Here is a 17,500-nt window from a genome sequence, read left to right as displayed (position 1 = left end):
CAACCCAGAAACCTGCAGGTAGTTTTTTCATTCATTCCTTCATTCACTCATTCCTTCATTCATTCACTTGTTTGTTCAGTCATTCCACAATGATTCACTGATGCTAGGCACTCTGTCCGGTTACCATACAGCAGGGATGCAGAAACAAATAAGACGCATTTTTGTCTTCCAGGAGCTCTCTGTTTGAAAACAGATGGTTTCAGTCCAGTAGAGGAATCTTGAAAGGCATTGGGAAACCCAAGAAAGCTCCACAGAGGAGGCAGCACTAGCTTCAGAGGAAGAGCTAATGAGTTACATAACTGTTGAACTCACAATGAGCCCATTGGTTAAAGACCACTATACCAGAATCTAGAGTTTGAGTAAGACTTGAAGACCTAGTTTGCAACTATCCATAATCTTCACCTTGCCTCCCTGCTAATTCAGAAGAGACGTGTACTTGTCCAAAGCAACACGGAGTAAAGTGGGTCAAATGAAATTAATGTCCCAGCCGAAGGTTTGCCTCATAGAAAATAGAAAAAAATAAATAAATAAATGCTGCAGATATAGTGAGCCTCCTTTGATAAATGAGAGTGACTCACAATTGTGGCCATTTTTAGAAAACGTAAAGAAATATGCTAACCAACCCAGAGCTCAGCTCACATTATTTTAGCAGAAGCTAATGAGATTTGATAAATCTCTATGATGAAGAAAATAAAATGCTCTAAAGACACAAACTGTCCAATTGTAGACATTTCCTGCAGTCTATTCTATAAATGAACAACAGAGGTTCAACAGAGGTGAGCTACACTGCAGAGGTAACACCATTCTGGGTCACACACAGGCTTTCAAGCCAGGCAGACCTGTGTGTCCTCAGCACACCATGCAGACTCAGAACCCCTACTTCCTCATCTGTAACAGGGCAGCAATGCCACCTTCCTTGATGGGGAGATCACGAAAGTTAAACAAGGTACCGTACCCGGCCCATGACAGCATATTTCAGACGGACCCGGCTGCAACAACTGTCAGCTTTACCATGTACCTAATATACAGGGCAAGTTGCCAACCTAAGTCTCAGCTTCCACATGTGTAAAATGGATTCATAAAATGACTTTATAGGTTTTTTGTGAGAATTAAATGAGGTATTACAACTAAAGTGCTGAGCTCAATAACAGCTCTAATTCAATTACTAGACAAATAACAACAGATAATTCCTTGTCCTTCCTTGAAGAACCATGAAATGGAAATAAATGTTATTATCCTTTCAAAGGAAAGTGCATAGTCAAGAGAGCACTACAACTATTTTCCTATGTAAACAATACCTGGATCAATGTCTCCTTCCAAAGGTAATCAAACATGTTTAACTAGAGGCCTGGTGCATGAAATTAACTAGAGGCCTGGTCCCCTCAGCCCAGTCTGCACCCTCTCACAATCCTGGACCACTGGCTCCTAATCACTCACCTGCCTGGTTGCCCCTAACTGCCCCCCCCCCCCCCACTGCTGGGCTGATTGCCCCTCACTGCCTCTGTGTGCTGGCCTGATAGCCCCTAACTGCCCCCCCTCCCCCGCCGGCCTGGTCGCCCCCCTAACTGCCCCCCCTGCCGGCCTGGTTGCTCCACTCAGCCTGCTTGTTCAGTCATTTGGTTGTCCCTCACTAAACCCCCTGCCAGCCTGGTTGCCCCACGCAGCCTGCTTGTTCAGTCATTTGGTTGTCCCTCACTAACTCCCCTGCCGGCCTGGCCACCCCACGCAGCCTGCTTGTTCAGTCATTTGGTCGTCCCTCGGGCTGGCCCTGGGCGGCTAGGGGGCTGAGGGGACTGGGGGACTCCAGAGGCAGGCGCGTGGAGCAGCTGGGCCCACCTAGGGGCAGGCCCAGCCGTGCTGTGCGCCTGCCACCCGGTGGGGCTGAGGGGCCTGGGAGCCACCATCTTGTGGCTGTGGACACTGCCATCTTTGAGGGCATGGCAGTCAATTAGCATATTCCTTCCTTATTGGCTGTGGGCACCACCATCTTTGTGAGGGCACGATGGTCAATTAGCATATTCCCTCTTTATTAGATAGGATGGTTACAGTGTGCTATGGTTTTAAATGTATAGTATCAGCTCCATTATCTGATGGTAGACTAGCCAACCAGGGATTAGCTGTGAGAAAGCTTTAATCCTAATATGCTTTCCCCTACAGGAGGCCATGGGCACTGGAGTCAGAGTCACCTTTTTCAAATAACTCTAGCTGTGTGGCCTTGAGCACCTCTCTTAAGTCCCTGATACCTTGACTGCAAATGTAGGAATAGTAATATCTGCCTCAAAGTTGTATACTGGGGATAACAAGAAAAAATGTATGGTCAGCATCATCCTATCTAATAAAAGAATAATATGAAAATTGACTGTCACTCCAACATACAATATGGCTGCCCCATTGTGGTCAAAGATGGCTGCCCCCATGTGGACACAAGATGGCCTCCACAAGATGGCCAGCAGGAGAGGGCAGTTGGGAGGGACCCAGGCCTGCAAGGGAGGGCAGTTAGGGGCAATCAGGCTGGCAGGGGAGGGCAGTTGGGGCGACTGGGCCTGCAGGGAAGGGCAATTGGGGGCGACCAGGCCTGCAGGGAAGGGCAGATGGGGGAGACCCAGGCCTGCAGGGGAGGGCAGTTAGGGGCAATCAGGCTGGCAGGGGAGCAGTTAGGCATCAATCAGGCTGGCAGGGGAGTGGTTAGGGGGTGATCAGGCTAGCAGGCAGAAGCAGTTAGGGGCAATCAGGAAGGCAGGCAGGCGGGCAGTTGGGAGCCAGCAGTCCTGGATTGTGAGAGGGATGTCCAACTGCCCGTTTAGGCATGATCCTACTGGAATTGGGCCTAAACGGGCAGTCGGACATCCCTCGAGGGGTCCCAGATTGGAGAGGGTGCAGGCTGGGCTGAGGGACACACACCCCCATGCACGAATTTCATGCACTGGGCCTCTAGTTATTTAATAAATGTGCACCCTAGCAGGTTTGGCTCAGTGAATAGAATGTTGGCCTGTGGACTGAAGAATCCAGAGTTCAATTGCAGTCAAGGGCACATGCCCAGGTTGCGGGCTTGATCCCCAGTAGGGCACATGAAGGAGGCAGCCAATCAATGAGTCTCTCTCATCATTGATGTTTCTATCTCTCTGTCCCTCTCCCTTCCTCTCTGAAATCAATAAAAAAAAAAAAAATTAAGAAGTTAAAAAATAAAATAAATAAATGTTCATGTCTTTTCTGAGCTACCTTCTACCAGCATGTGGTCTGAGTTTATGGAATTGAAAATTTTACCTAATAAAAGCATTATCACCTTGCTCCTGAAAAGTACATCATTGAAAATTTATATCCACACAAAAACCCGCAGAAGGGTGATTAGTGCAGCTTTACTCGTAATTGCCAAAACTGGGAAGCAACTAAGATGTCCTTCAGTGGGTGAATGGATAAACTGTGGTACATCCAGACAATGGAATATTATTTAGTGTTAAAAAGAAATGAGCTATGAAGCCATGAAAAAGACATAGCAGAACCTTAAATGCATATTACTAAGTGAAAGAAGTCAATCTGAAAAGGCTACATGATTCCAACCATATAACATTCTGGAAAAGGCAAAACTATGGAAACAGTAAAAAGATTGGTGGTTGCCACGGTTTGTGGGGTGGGGGAGGGGTAAGTTCAGAGAGCATAGAGGATTTTTAGGGCGATGAAAATCATCTGCATGATATCATAATAATGGATACATGCCATTATGCATTTGTCCAAATCCATGGAAAGTACAACACCAAGAGTGAACTCTAATGAAAATTATGGACTCTAGGTGATTATGTTCTGTCAGTGTAGGTTCATCAGTTATAAAAAAACTTTGGGGATACATTTAATAATGGGGAGACCATAAATGTGTGGGGGTAGGGGTATATGGGAAATCTCTGTACCTTCCTCTCAATTTTGTTGTGAACCTAAACCTGCTAAAAAAAAAAATAGACTTTTCACAAAATGAAAAAAATTACATATTACATTCTAAACCAAAAATAAATGATGTTATCCATTGTTTGGGGTTAATCTACATCATCACTCCCCTCCATTAGAGACAGGCAAGAGTTAGCTATCATAATTTTCAAAGTAAGTTTAAGACCTTATAACTCATCTGTAAATGAGAGGTTACTATACTTTCTATTGTTTCAGTGTTTACCCTCTGAAAGAGTACCATCTTGAAAATTTAAAGCCCTTTTTACCTTCTAATGAATACACTGAATGTATTGGCAAATATAGTTGTTATTAGTAAATTCCTATTTAAAAGATAGGCAAAAGGAGGTAGTGAAATTAAATGATTAGCCAATGGCTAACATTCACATGGAAAGACAAATTTAACCAGATTCCATTTGACTTCTTCCGTTCAGGACTAGAATTAAATTCAGTGTTTCCTGACTCCCAGGTTGGTACTTACTTAATATTACAGTGTAATATGTGCTTTATTACATGCTTTAAAGTAAAAGGGGAAGGAGTGGAGAGGCAAGGGTGCCTTCATCCTCAAAAGTACAGAGCACAGAATACAAGGTAAATAAGCCATAATTAATTCGCATAGCATTTCCCTGACGGCAAAAGTGAGTGCTATCTCTCCCTTGTTTGGTGCGAACACCTGAGCTAAAAAGGTACATGGATAGACAAGATGCCCAGAGATGCCCAAGGAATCAGAAAGAAAGCCCCAAATCACCTAGTCTTGGGATGGAATTGGACCACACACCTTCGGGAAGGCACACAGTTCTAAAAATCTTTAAGAATGCAGGGAAATCAAAGTACCTTTTGGGGGGAAATGGAGAGAGTAGGGGTAGTTTTATAGAACATCTAAGCAGCAACCCTGAGCAGGTTAGTAGTGTTTTGGAAAATATTTAACTTAGTCCCCCAATTCTCATCAGGCCCAACCAACTGTCTAACCCTGTTTTGTTTTGTTGTTGTTAATCCTCCCGAGGATATTTTTCCCTTGACTTTTTAGTGAGAGTGGGAAGGAAGGGGAGTGACACCCCCCCACACACTCCCCAACCAGGGCCAGGGATCGAGCCTGCAACCGAGGTACATGCCCTTGACTGGGATTGAACCTGGGACACTTCAGTCCACAGGCCAACACTATCCACTAAGCCAAACTGGCTAGGGCAGAACCCTCTTTTATTTTGAAAAAATAATGTCACAAATCTGTCCAGAGCAGGATAAAATGCACGGTAATGAGTTCATTAACCTGCCATCTGCATGCAAAACAAGGGCATTCCAGAGGCAGAATCTTTGGGTGGACTAGTCGAGTATCAAATTCTGGACCAAAATATATAAAATACAACGCAGAGCTATACCTTCACCGCGCCCACAGCACAAACTGCCTTTCCAGAGCTCCAAAGTCAGCCAAAATATTCTCTCCTTCTCTAAGGTTATAATGTTTGACTAAAGAGGGTTAGAAAACAAACAAACAAAAACCTCACTTTTTTTTTACAGCATAAGGTACCTGATGTAGTTTTGTGAATTGCACCCATGCAGCCCTGGTGCCTCCACTCCACTCTCAGAGAACAGAAGGGTTAGATTTCCAGTGCTGTAGCTTTAACAAGCCAGAGGCAATGTTTCCACCGTGGTACCCCAAGCTTCATCAAGAACATTGGAGTCTGCTTTTTCTCTGTTGCAATTTTCCTTTCACCTCAGTTCTCCCTGACACACCTGTGAAGTGTCACCAAAGGCTGTATCATATCAACTTTTAAAAACTGCCAACACTGCTAATGTCTGAAACCTCCTGATGTCACAGCCTTGCAGTCCACAAAAGCATAGCTTGAGTTTTACCACACACCGTAACAGCATCCTGTGTCGTTAGGGCAAAGGGTCTTGTTGACAGGAGTGAAATAAGACAAACAAAACCATGTAGATGGGGTGTGTGGGCAGGGTGTTTGGGGAGCCCAACAATCTCAACAAGAGACTCCAGCCCTTTAATCCTTCCTAGAAGAGCAATTCATTTAGGCAGTTGTTCCTTCCATTCTCCCTACTCCCTTGTTCTCATGATAGAAATAGCTCCATAGCTTAGAATTTTAAGAGAAAGTATTTTATTTATTCTAAATTCCATAAACATCTATTCCCACTCTACACCCTCACCAAAAAGTAAAAATAAAAATCCTGATAAACACTATTCAGGCAGCTGCTTGAACTGGTTATGCAGCTCTGGCTATGGATGGCATCTGCTGAAAAACTGGAATGAATGGTGGTTTTTGGTCATACTATAGAGTAGTATAACCAAGAGGTTGAGCTCCTGGGTCTGGCAGCCTCACTACCTGGTACAAATCCTGCCTACCTCTCAGGGATGTACCGGACTTAACTTACTGATTTTATGAGCTGAGGTCACATTATACACATAACAAATACACATGATCTCCTTCATTGTAATCAATACTCTTATAGTTTTGAATCCATAGGGTATAGATAGATCTATGCATATTTTCCAGGTCCACACAACCTAAAGAGAATACTGTATATGTATAACCATTGATATCCAATGAGAAGGGTAATATAATCTTCAGACCAGAAAAAATATATTATTGGCTAACTTAAGTCTCATTTTGCACATAGCGGAATAAAAGATTAAAAGATAGACTGCAAAGAGTCATTGGGCTGAGATATTCCATGAAGTAACACACAGACATTAAAGGCTTTGATAACCAGTACTTTGGCACCAAATCCACTGTGGTCAAGAATATAAGCCAAGAAAAAGTCATTTTTTGCTTAACCTTTACATCAACATTACTACAACAGTGTTTTATCCAATTGAGTAGAAATGTTTCCTTAACTATTTTTCTCTTTGTAATAAAGGCAGCTTGGATTCAATGGCGTGTGATAGCAATTTATTTACAAATTTGGTATCTTTTTGGACTCCAGCAATTAATGGGAAAATGGGAAGTACAGCCAACAAAATGTTGAATATCAGCTCAGAATCATGTTTGGATGTAATTAAAGGTATAATCTGTTCCATTTGAACATTTCTGTGCTCTCCCGTCTTAAAACAGCAAACATGAATATTCGTTATTTTGTGGTATGTCTGCTTTTCACACACTAGAACATGTAAACATTTTTCTTTAAAGTTGTGTGTGTATATTACTTCGCTTATACTTATAAAAGTATGTGTTACTTTTATAGACTCAAATTCACCACAATTATCTACAGACTCAAATCCACAAGTCATTCAAATATTTTAAACACACCATTTACTACTTTGTATGGGATATATTTATCCATTTTGCTTTCTGAACTAATATGGTTACTAAAGTCTTGCTCTTTTTCCTCAGCAACAACTTGTGGGAAGAGTCATTATCAGTTATATTTAATTACTCATGATGAAGTAGTTGAGAATTGTCAAAAGGAATTTCTTATAGAGCAAGGCTAAGATAGGCAGGCAGTCTGAAGGAGTTGGCATTCCAGCTTGGATAAAGATAAAATGCAATAATTAGTTTTTTAAGGGAAGAAAAAACCAAGTTACAGCTCATGGAATAAAGTATATCATTGTTGCAGTCTAACAATTTATAAGGCAAGTCTACGGAAATGCCCCAAACGCCAGGGTTCAAATAGCAGTTCTGGCACTGCGGGCCCTAATAACAGTGCCCAGCCATGTTGGAACCTGGGCCATAAGGAAAGTAAGACAGATCCTGCCTTGACTTAAATTGTAAATTTCGTACATCATGGATGTTTTTGCATTGATTGTGTTATTTTTAAAAATGTCATCTTAAAACATCTTGATTACTGAGTTTTTGGTATCCCCTTGCATTTTGCACCCACAGAGTACCCATTAACCTCACTCTAGTTCTGGCCCTGCTTACTAAGTCAGCTCTCTGAACTTTAGTGACCTCATCTGTAAAACTGAGGCAATAATAGTAATTAAGAGGATTAATGTGAGAAAACATGTGTAAGAACTTCTTAATTGTAAATGTTCACATGTAAATACATTTACAAAGCATTATAAAATTCCCAGATAAAGTTATTATACTAAACACTGTATTCGAAGATGTAAGGCTTTTATGGAAAGTGTAAGTCCTATGACTGATAATAGAAATTGAATCAAAGGCCTTAAAGAGATATGCAGAATTTAAGACACACCCACCTCCGCCAAACCTTATTTAAATAAAGAAAAAGATTTACAACTGCAGCCAAAACAAGCAATTTCCTTTCCAGTTTTTAGAATTAATCTTCACTTGTAAATTCAGTTTGTCTTCAGGTTTTCTCTTTACAGTTCCCAAAAATACTCAATTCACAGAAATTGAAATATTAATTTAGGAAGAAACTCTTTTAACGTTTTCCTCTTTTAAAAAATTACAGCTAAAACAACACAGCAGAAAGCCTACAAAGAGATGCACTGTTCATGAAGATTGTTTCTGAGGAAGTCGAGGATGTAAACCTTTTGATCCAGGTAGGGGACTCTCTAGGCAGAAGGAAGGTGAAATGCCTCCTGTTCTCTGAGCTAATGATTGTTTCCGAGCTGGTTAGAATTCAGTGCTAATTGCATTTTAAAACACCACCTCTGCAATCCTTTCCTCTCTCAGGATCTTACACCAATGTTTTGCATTTTCAATAAAACCTTTGCACTTCACCTTTCTCACTGAACAAATCCTGAACTTCAGATGTGCAGGAGGAATTCAGTTCAGACCCTTTCTTTGCCCAGAAGGTTTTGATCTGGTGGCCATGAGGCTAATCTGCAGGAAAGGCTGCCCTGCCCTGTTTCTGAGGGGAGAGAGACAATTAAAATGGGTATTTCAGTGGCTCAACCCAGGCTTGTCCACTCCAACAGAGAGTCATTAAACAACTTTCCAGTGTCATCCAAGGAACTTATAACAGAATCAATTGATTTTCATCCTATGCTTTATTAGTTGTGATTTAGGAGACAGAATGGCCCTGTTTACACAGCTGTAACATGTCAGGACCTGCAGCACGACTGGCTCAAAGCCTCCGAGTTGCAGTCCATTCTCCGCAGAATCAATCTGAACTCGAAAACGTTCCCTCTAGGAGACATGCACATATCCGTCAGCATAAAGTACTTCTCACTTCTCGTGCAACTGCAAATAGTAGTCACTGGAGGTAAGTTGCAAGTTCACCTTCCAAAAATCAGCCCTGACTTGCCATTGCTCTCAGCATGTTCATGATGGGAACAGAGGGCTGCAAATGCCTCTTAACTAGGTACCCAACGTGGGTGAATGCGTCCCACTTTGCTGCGAGTCAGATCGCAGGCTCGGCAAGTGGGAGGTGCTGGCTGTTTAACATGCGTTCAGAGCATTGCCAATCTAAAATGGCTGCTCAGTAATACTTTAATTGCAGTTTCATGGAAACAAATTGCTCTTTAACTGCAATAAGCATTTCTGTGACTTGGCTGGACTGACAATAGGTGAGTGTTAGTAACAATGCAAGAAGTCACATCAACTTGTAAATAGTCTGTTTCCAATGGCCTCTCAACCTGAGTCATAAGTGCTCAAGCACCTGGGATGGAATTCCCCGGTGAAGGAGTCATTGGGAAAATCACTTTTTGACCTAAATAGTTATTTAGGCTACATGATCTATAGCTCTGAGATTCACTGTTATAGAACTTATTAGCTCTGAGAAGTATTTTACATAAACATGGTGCACATTAGAATCTTACTATATTGACATTTAAAAGCTTCATTTTAGATGATTAGTTGTTTCAAATATCAGTGTTAATGAGGGCAAAAGAAATTAAAGTTAATATTGAAAGGATGACAATTTCACAGGCTTCTTTTTGGTGTTTTCTCATTAATAAATGAGAAACTTTGGAGTTTTCTCAGTCTGTATTTTCTAAGACACTACGGTCTGTGTTAAACTACTTCCTCATGAATCATGAAGAGCTGGAAATAGTTTCTTGTGGCAGACGGTTTGGGTTGGAAAGGCTTCTCTCAAGGCCCTCCTGCCTTTTGGGGTGTGTAAATGTAACAAGGCAGGTAAAAACACCCAACCCTTTCAAAGGAGAATCTTTGTACAAAACTGTTTCATTAGCAAGAGTGGCAGTTTGCATAATTGGGACATGTATACGTACCATAAACATTTTTTTAATCAGTACAGCAGGGCTCAGTTACATTTGCTTTTATTTTTAATTGCACTTGCTTGTAGGGACGGGGGGCCATCTTGCTCTGTGACATGGGTAATATTAAATAAGGCCTTTCAAAAGAACAGAGTACATCTCACTAACATCACAAATGCAATAATGAAAGGTGAACAAGCTGGTGGGGTTTTTTTCTCTCTAAGCTATGTTGGGGTTGGGGGAGGAACATAATCACTGCTCACATCAGAATAAACCTGAGTGTTTTTAGTGGCTTTCTATCCACAGAGCATCCCCATTAGAGCTGGGTTTTATTGTTTGAAATGCCTCTGGTTTCAAGAAAGTGTTTTACCTAAAGCAAGACTACTACTTAAATATGTCCTATTGTATATTCATAGCTCCATTAGTCCTTCTCCAATTTAGCACATCAAAGAGAAGACTTCATCACTTGCATGTGGATTATACTAACATGAGTGACATTTGTAATCTTATAGGTCTGCAACTTAAGAAATGCTTTTAGAAGCTCGTTATTAAATACGCAGCAGTGCTTGAGGAACCAGCCGTATAATAGTTCATTTAAAGTCTTTAATAACCTTAGCCCTCCACATCACTAAATGCCACACTGTATTACTTACTAAAGTTATTAACTACCTCCTTTGAATTTCTACCCTATATGGGACATGAGTGCTTATGCCAAAAAGAATAGAGCAGATGCTTGCATTCTTATTAACATTTCCCCTTTTCTATCCTGAAGAGTCCAAGTTCCCTTACCGTATCTTAAAAGAAAAATAATGTAAGAGCCAGAACTAGTTCCTAGAAATTCCCCAAGGATCTAACTCAAATGGATATTATTTATGTGATTTTGTTCATTTTATTTTTGTCTTAAGCGCTAATAAACTATTCACTTTTACTCTCTGCCTTTAAATTCTCCTCCAAGAAGAGTGCAGTTTGAGCAAGTGGTTTTTCCTCCTGGCCTGGAACCTGAAGGCAGGCAGTAAGCACAGACCGCGCAGGGAAGCGAAGCTGACTGCTCGTCGAGCTGTGCCAAAGCCCGGTCTCTCTCTAGAGCGAACCTATTCCTATTCTCCAGAGAGGGCCTCGGGAGCTCTTCTGGAACAGGAGAAAATAAAACAATCGCCATTTTTAGAAAGGAAATTAAAGGTAGCGTTAAACACCTGGCTTTATTAACCTGTGACAGGCGGAAGTTGTGGTTGAGATTTGCTCACATATTTGCAAGCCTGGCTCTTTGGTTTTCCTCCTTCCAGCCCTGGCCACGGACCCACGGAGTCGTCTCTGGCCCACACGCGCTCTCCTCAGGGCACCTCTGCAGGCACTGCAGAGGCCGTGGCTGGGGGATAATCTACCGCCTAGAACTAGCAACCGAACATCTCGAGACTTCTATTAAATGAATTCCAAACCCTCCTCCAAACATAGGGAAAGGCAGAGCCTACAGAGGAGTGTACGAGCTAAACAAAATAAACAGAGCACACAGCAGACCACAGGAGTCTAGAAGCACACCAGGAGACGGCTGCTTCACCCACTGCACGAAACTGTGAAGACCACGGGGTCCCTAAGAACTAAGAGACCCTCAGCACAGGTACAGGTATGGGTTGGCATGCTGTTTCCGCCAATGCTATAAACTTGCTAAGAGAACAAGATAGTTGTGCCACATTCGCTAACATGTTTTTCATCAATACCCAAGGCTTTCCTACGGAGAAAAAAAAAAAAGAGTAAGCGAAAATAGCTGAAGAATCAAACAAATATTTATATATAAACACAAAAGATTCACTGTGATATTGGAGAAGTGTAATGAAGTGCTGTTAACAGAATATTCTGAACTTATAAGAAGGACTCCGTCAGAAACATTGCTTTGTACCCCTGCCAAAAATGGCATGGTTATGAGTAATTTGAAGAATACCTTATTGGCCCAGAGCTAAATAAATATACACACCACCTCTCACAACTCCTGAAATTTAAAGTGAACTTGGTATCAAATAAAAAAAAAAAACACCCTACCTTTTCCCAAAGCACAGAAGAGAAAAAGCAGTGTTTAAGCCCAAACTCCATCGAATATTTTTTCTTTTAAGTTTTTATTATTTAAATACACCATACTAGAGCAAATGTCTCTGAAAATATCACAAATAAAAGATTTTTTTTTTCTTCATTCAGCAAATTAGAAGTAGGGGGAAATTTCTACACAGTAGCTGCTATGAGCCTGTTTTTTTTGTTTTTTTTTCCAATTTTTTTTTTCCATTTTTTGTTCTTTTTCTTCGCCATGGGAGTAGCAACATTAGGACGAAAACACTTACATGCATACATACATTGTATTTTACAGAGATACAATAAAAGTGTTTGTGATAGAATATCACAAAAGCCACATCTCTTTATCCCATGTTCAGTTTTGATTGAAACACATTTCCTTACAACACTTAAATATACAAAGAGCAAATAGAATGTTGTTAAGGTAAAACACAGGGTACAAACTCTGGCCAGTGCCCTGCTAATTGTTAATGAGGGTAGAAAGCAGATTTGAATGCTTCTTTTAATTAGCTTCATTAGTCATTTCCCTCCTCCCCAGCTCCCTCCCCCCGCCCCCCCAAATGTCCTCTGGTGGATCTTTTTTCATTTTCTCTACAGTCTCCCATTAGCCCAGGTTCATGGAGTCCTTAATGTTCATATTCAGTCATTTTAATACACCAATAAATGCAGGAAGGGCAATCAAGACTAAAGAAGGTGCAATGGCATGGAGCTGGCACTGGTGCTAGCTACAAAGGTGACTTGTCTACTGAAGACACATGGGATCCACCTGTGATGAACAAAATCTGAGATGAAGGCACGCATTCTGCATTACTCTGACCTTTTAGCAGACCTGCAAGAAATAAAAACGGGCATCTTAGCTAACGTGCTACATTTGAGAGATATTAAACTCAAACATGGCTGCTTTTGTCTTCTCTACATTCACTCATCTTCTTTTATTAGATTACTTTCCAACTGTGACTGGATGGAGGCTTTCTGCGCTACTTACTCCGACAGTGAAGAACTAAAGCATAACATTTTCTGCAGTTTTACTAGCAGAGAAAATGAGACAATAAATGGACTTTCGGAAAGTTTCTGGAGTAAAGTTCTACAATGAATTGCTTAACTCTGCGAAAAGCAAGTTTCTTTCTGTAAGGAATGAATTATAACATCTTGCCTCGTAGTCATATTCAAAGGCACACTCGGAGCCATGTCCCTCCCCAGGAAGTTTTGGGTTAATATGCTCAACTGTATAACCTTTGGCAAGTTACTCGACCTGTCTGTGCCTCAGTTTCCTCATCTTTAAAGTGGGGATAACATGGCTGTCATAAGGATTACATAATATATATATATATGGAGCATTTTCAACAGTGCCTGGCACTTAATAAAACCTAAGCAAATATTGGCAGTTACCATGACTATTCCGATTATTCCCACATGTCACCTACTCACCTATGTCCTTCTTGACATGTAGGTATGTTACCTGCATGAGTATGTGTGTGCAGGTGTTTATGTGTCTATCTGTACACATACACACATAGGTACATATAAACAGATACTTTACATCTAGTATTTCCTATCTGTTGCCACTTGACACTACGTAAAATAATCTGAATATGTAAATCAAACACATGTAATGTGTTAATGATTTATGATCAGTTAAAGAATGTAGTTCAATGCAAGTCTAATTTTAAAGTCTAAGTTAGAACTGGTAATCCACAGTCGTCAAATATAATCCGTTTGCAATTACCAAAATGAAATAATATTAGATTTTTATGGTTTTTAAATGACATTTTGAGCTTCCAGGAAGTTCTCGTTCCACCCTTTCCCTAACTTACTAAAAGCCTGAAGTCTATTAGGAGCTGCAACCCCCCACTTCCAAGCTAATTAAAGTGGTGGAGGCTTAATTCCCCAGAGTGGAAGCTCAGTGTGAGCAAGGTAATTTGTCTGTCCAGAACAAAGATGCAGCAGCGGCCAGCGAGCATATTTAATAAATGAGCATCAAATGCCCTCTACGATGGACACACACACTACACCAATTATGCGACTGCAAGGGAACTGTGCAGTGATATGTAAACTAGGACACGCGCTACATTTCCCTCCAACTAACGCGGTGTGATGATCTCTTATGCTACTGAAAAGCAGAGAATTCTAGGTGGAACCATCACTCTTGAGAGGAAGAAAAAATTCCACAGTAGGCAAAAATTTATTTTTAAAAAAAATTAAAAATTCCACAGTAGGCAAAAATTTATTTTAAAAACAAACTTCTGATGGTATGTACATAACTCTCTAGATAGAAGGCAATATTCTCCTAAAGAGAGCGGAGCCTCCTTTGAATATCGGCTTTCACGTTGTAGGGTCCTTGAGCACCAGTGGTCTGAGACTTCAGTCAAGAGATGGTATGACTTAAAAGCTGAATGTTATTGTTTTTCTCAGAACATACAAAAGCCAATGATGCAGAACAAGAACTAAACTGCACACCCCAGACAATGGGAACAAATTTCAGGGGAATAAAAGTTTAAAGGGACCAGATGATGGGGTCTATACTTTCCATACAATTAGCTGCCTTTAAAAGAAGAAATGTACAAAAAATCAACTCATTACCTTTAAGGCAGAGGATGCTTGTGTATACTTATTATGCATCATGCACAAAAAAGATAATGAGTTCTACAAATAGAAGGAAACCAGCCAAAATTAATGTCCAATTTTCCCTACCAAAAATATGGAGAATGAGAGAGAAGAAAATAAAATGGAGCTACTTGTCATTTCTCCCCATCTCAGCTCCCCCAGAAAAGGAACACTGGAGGCTTTTGGGAAAATAATTTTAAAGCGTTCTCCAGATCCAGAAAGCAGTTTCTGTTCCACCAGGAAGTGTTTTCATTACCTCTTCCCCCTTGCCCTCTCATTAATATCTCTCTGGACCACGTTCAGCTTGCCCAAATCCTTTATTTACAAAAACTACCTTGTGAATTGACTGTGCTCATGGTGAGTTGAGCACCAAGGGTGAGACATTTATACCAACAGGGAAATGTTCTTAATTAACATCACTCCCCCCCAACCCCCCAAAAACATAGCTTCTCACCAACATCTGACAAAAACATATCCTTAAGTTATATTTCCTTATGCCTTTTAAGAGCTATTAATTTTTGAAGGCCACCTGTCTCTTTTGGCTTCCAACATTAAGAAAATATACACTGGTAGGTTCTTATTCACTGCCTAGTATATTTTGTATTCCAAAATGAACACCCTACCTCTCACCACCACCCGGGAAAAGTTATAAAAAAAAAAAAAAAAAAAAAAACCAGAACACTTAGATGAAAGGCACAATCCATGCAATTTTATTAACACGTAAAACCAGATTTCTTTTTTCAGTGTTGCTCTGTTTCCTCCCTAAGAACTCTAAATTTATATCTCCTTATACTCAGAAGGATGGTACTGAGACCCTGCTCATATTTCTTACATGTCCTCTGCACTTGGTCCCTAGCTAACACAGCCACTGCCTGCATCCTCAGTGCCCCACAGTTTGGCTACATTTCCCACCTTGTCTCCACATCCTTCAATTCTCACCATGCACGTTGCTGAGCTGTAACAATCATTTTTTATACTTTGCTAAGTCAGGAAAGAAATGGTATAAAACCAGCAAAAACATTTAAAAAAAGAATTTTGGGGGAAACTAAGTTTTTATATTGGAAGGGGTGGGAAAGTGATCAAACATTTTATTCCTAGCTCGTTTTTCTCTGAGCTACCAAGTATAACTAACTACAAATGTCTCTGCCTCCAAATTGAAATGGGGATCTCTACATATTTATGCGACCCATTCATTGTTCGCAACTCTACCCTGTAGATTCATTTCATTACAATTCAAACCATGAAAATCTGTATGTATTTATATGTACAGCAGCTTGAAATGCCTCATCAATGGTGACTGGTTAATTTGCAATAAAATATTTGACTTCTATTCTTAAAATGGTCTTCGGTGTAGCTTCCCCTTGTTAGTAAATTAAATAAAGTACATGTATTATGATGTAATTAACATGTAGTTATAAAGAAATGAAAAATACATTTAAAATTATCCCATTAAACTTGAGTAAGGGAAAACGATAAATAAGAGCATTAAAAATATGGTAGTGTGATTTTAAATTGTTAAAAGTTTACAAACATTAGTCATTTTCCCCACACGAAGCACTGAAACAAAATGTATTACAGAAGACAAAGCAGCTTAATATTTTTTTCCGAAACTTTTGAAGCTTGCTAAATTCCTATGTGCAGATAAATGTTGTTTTTTTGTGTGATCCTTACAACAGACATTAATGAAGTTCCTATTGTAAATCCATAAAGAATTACCAAGTGAAGTGTGCACTTTTTGTTTCAATGCAATAACTCAGTGCTGTGTGATTGCCTGGGTTAATGATGAAAAAGTCAAACATACTATCAGAGCTGATGGAAAAATCTATCACCAATCTGAAATTAAAATTCATCTGTGGTCAATAAGATTTAATATCCATGCAAGTGGCGCTGTAAAGAGTAAATGAATCAATGTCATCAATACATAATCAGTATGAAATATGATGTGAATAAAATTATGCACACGAGTCATACATTTCACTCTTTTCTGGGCCAGTGTGGAATGAACAGTCTCTTAACTGAAGGTTGACAGTAATTGTTACAAATTAGGCACAGCAGTTATCAAAATGCACTCACTTGCATAGCTATAGGACTTATTAAGGAGATTAAAATAGATCTAAAACTATCCAGTACTGGGGGTGCTGAACAACTGTTGATCACTAATTTTCCCTCTGAAGTGCCTTCTAATACCACATGACTTGTGCACTTGTATAATTTCCTCATGTCTAACACTGGTCCAAAAACTTTCCAGTTGCAGATCAAGAATTGAGATACATAATCTTTAATGGAGCTATCAGTGGCCCAAAGTGACTGCAAAGAGCTAGAACTTTGTTTTAAAAGTCATAGCTCATTCAAATTTTACGGGACTACCAATCAACAAAAATGCTCTCCTTTGGAATTACAGAATGGTTTGTAAAACTGCTTTTCTAAAGCACCTGTGTCCGGATTGCTATTACCAATACCGAAATCACTCTTTCCTGACAAAGACAATTCCCTTTCCTACCATAATGTTCTAAGTTTTCCTCCCACAATAACCTATTCACATCCATTGTGCTTCTGAATATCAAAATTATCAAATGGGATAAAAAGCTGGTTATATGGAAGTTTTATGCTTTGTTCAACCCTGCATGTGACAGTCCTACATCAGCAAAGCTACAAACGAAGTCAGGATTTTTTCTAACTAGAAGAGATTCACAATGTAATCAGCTCTCCTATTTCTGAACCCTGTATGGCTGAGTAGTCTACATTTCTTTAAAAGGGCATGCAAAAATACAAGCACCCAGGAAAACTCCATTGCTCAGTTCAAAAAACGTTGGATCCTCCCAACTTGCTCTA

At 40.2% G+C, this 17,500-nt stretch overlaps 1 protein-coding gene across 5 annotated transcripts in view; it reads right to left on the bottom strand.

Annotated features, from left to right (window-relative positions):
* The window catches only part of LMO4 (LIM domain only 4), a 42,764-nt gene that overhangs the window by 13,323 nt on the left and 11,941 nt on the right, over positions 1-17,500 (bottom strand). The window contains exon 5 of one of the 5 annotated variants that reach the window (XM_054721257.1): positions 8,821-11,732. The exons of 3 other annotated variants lie outside the window; for them this stretch is intronic. In XM_054721257.1, coding sequence (XP_054577232.1) covers positions 11,715-11,732 — 18 coding nt within the window. In that variant the 3' untranslated portion in view covers positions 8,821-11,714. Of the gene's footprint in view, positions 1-8,820; positions 11,733-12,086; positions 12,894-17,500 lie in introns of those variants that run through there. One more of the 5 variants, XM_008157784.3, reaches the window with a different exon arrangement.

Source organism: Eptesicus fuscus, chromosome 9 (genome assembly GCF_027574615.1).
Source record: "Eptesicus fuscus isolate TK198812 chromosome 9, DD_ASM_mEF_20220401, whole genome shotgun sequence".
NCBI lineage: Eukaryota > Metazoa > Chordata > Mammalia > Chiroptera > Vespertilionidae > Eptesicus > Eptesicus fuscus.
The sequence above is the reverse complement of the archived record's forward strand: the minus strand, read 5'-3'. Positions and strand labels throughout refer to the sequence as shown.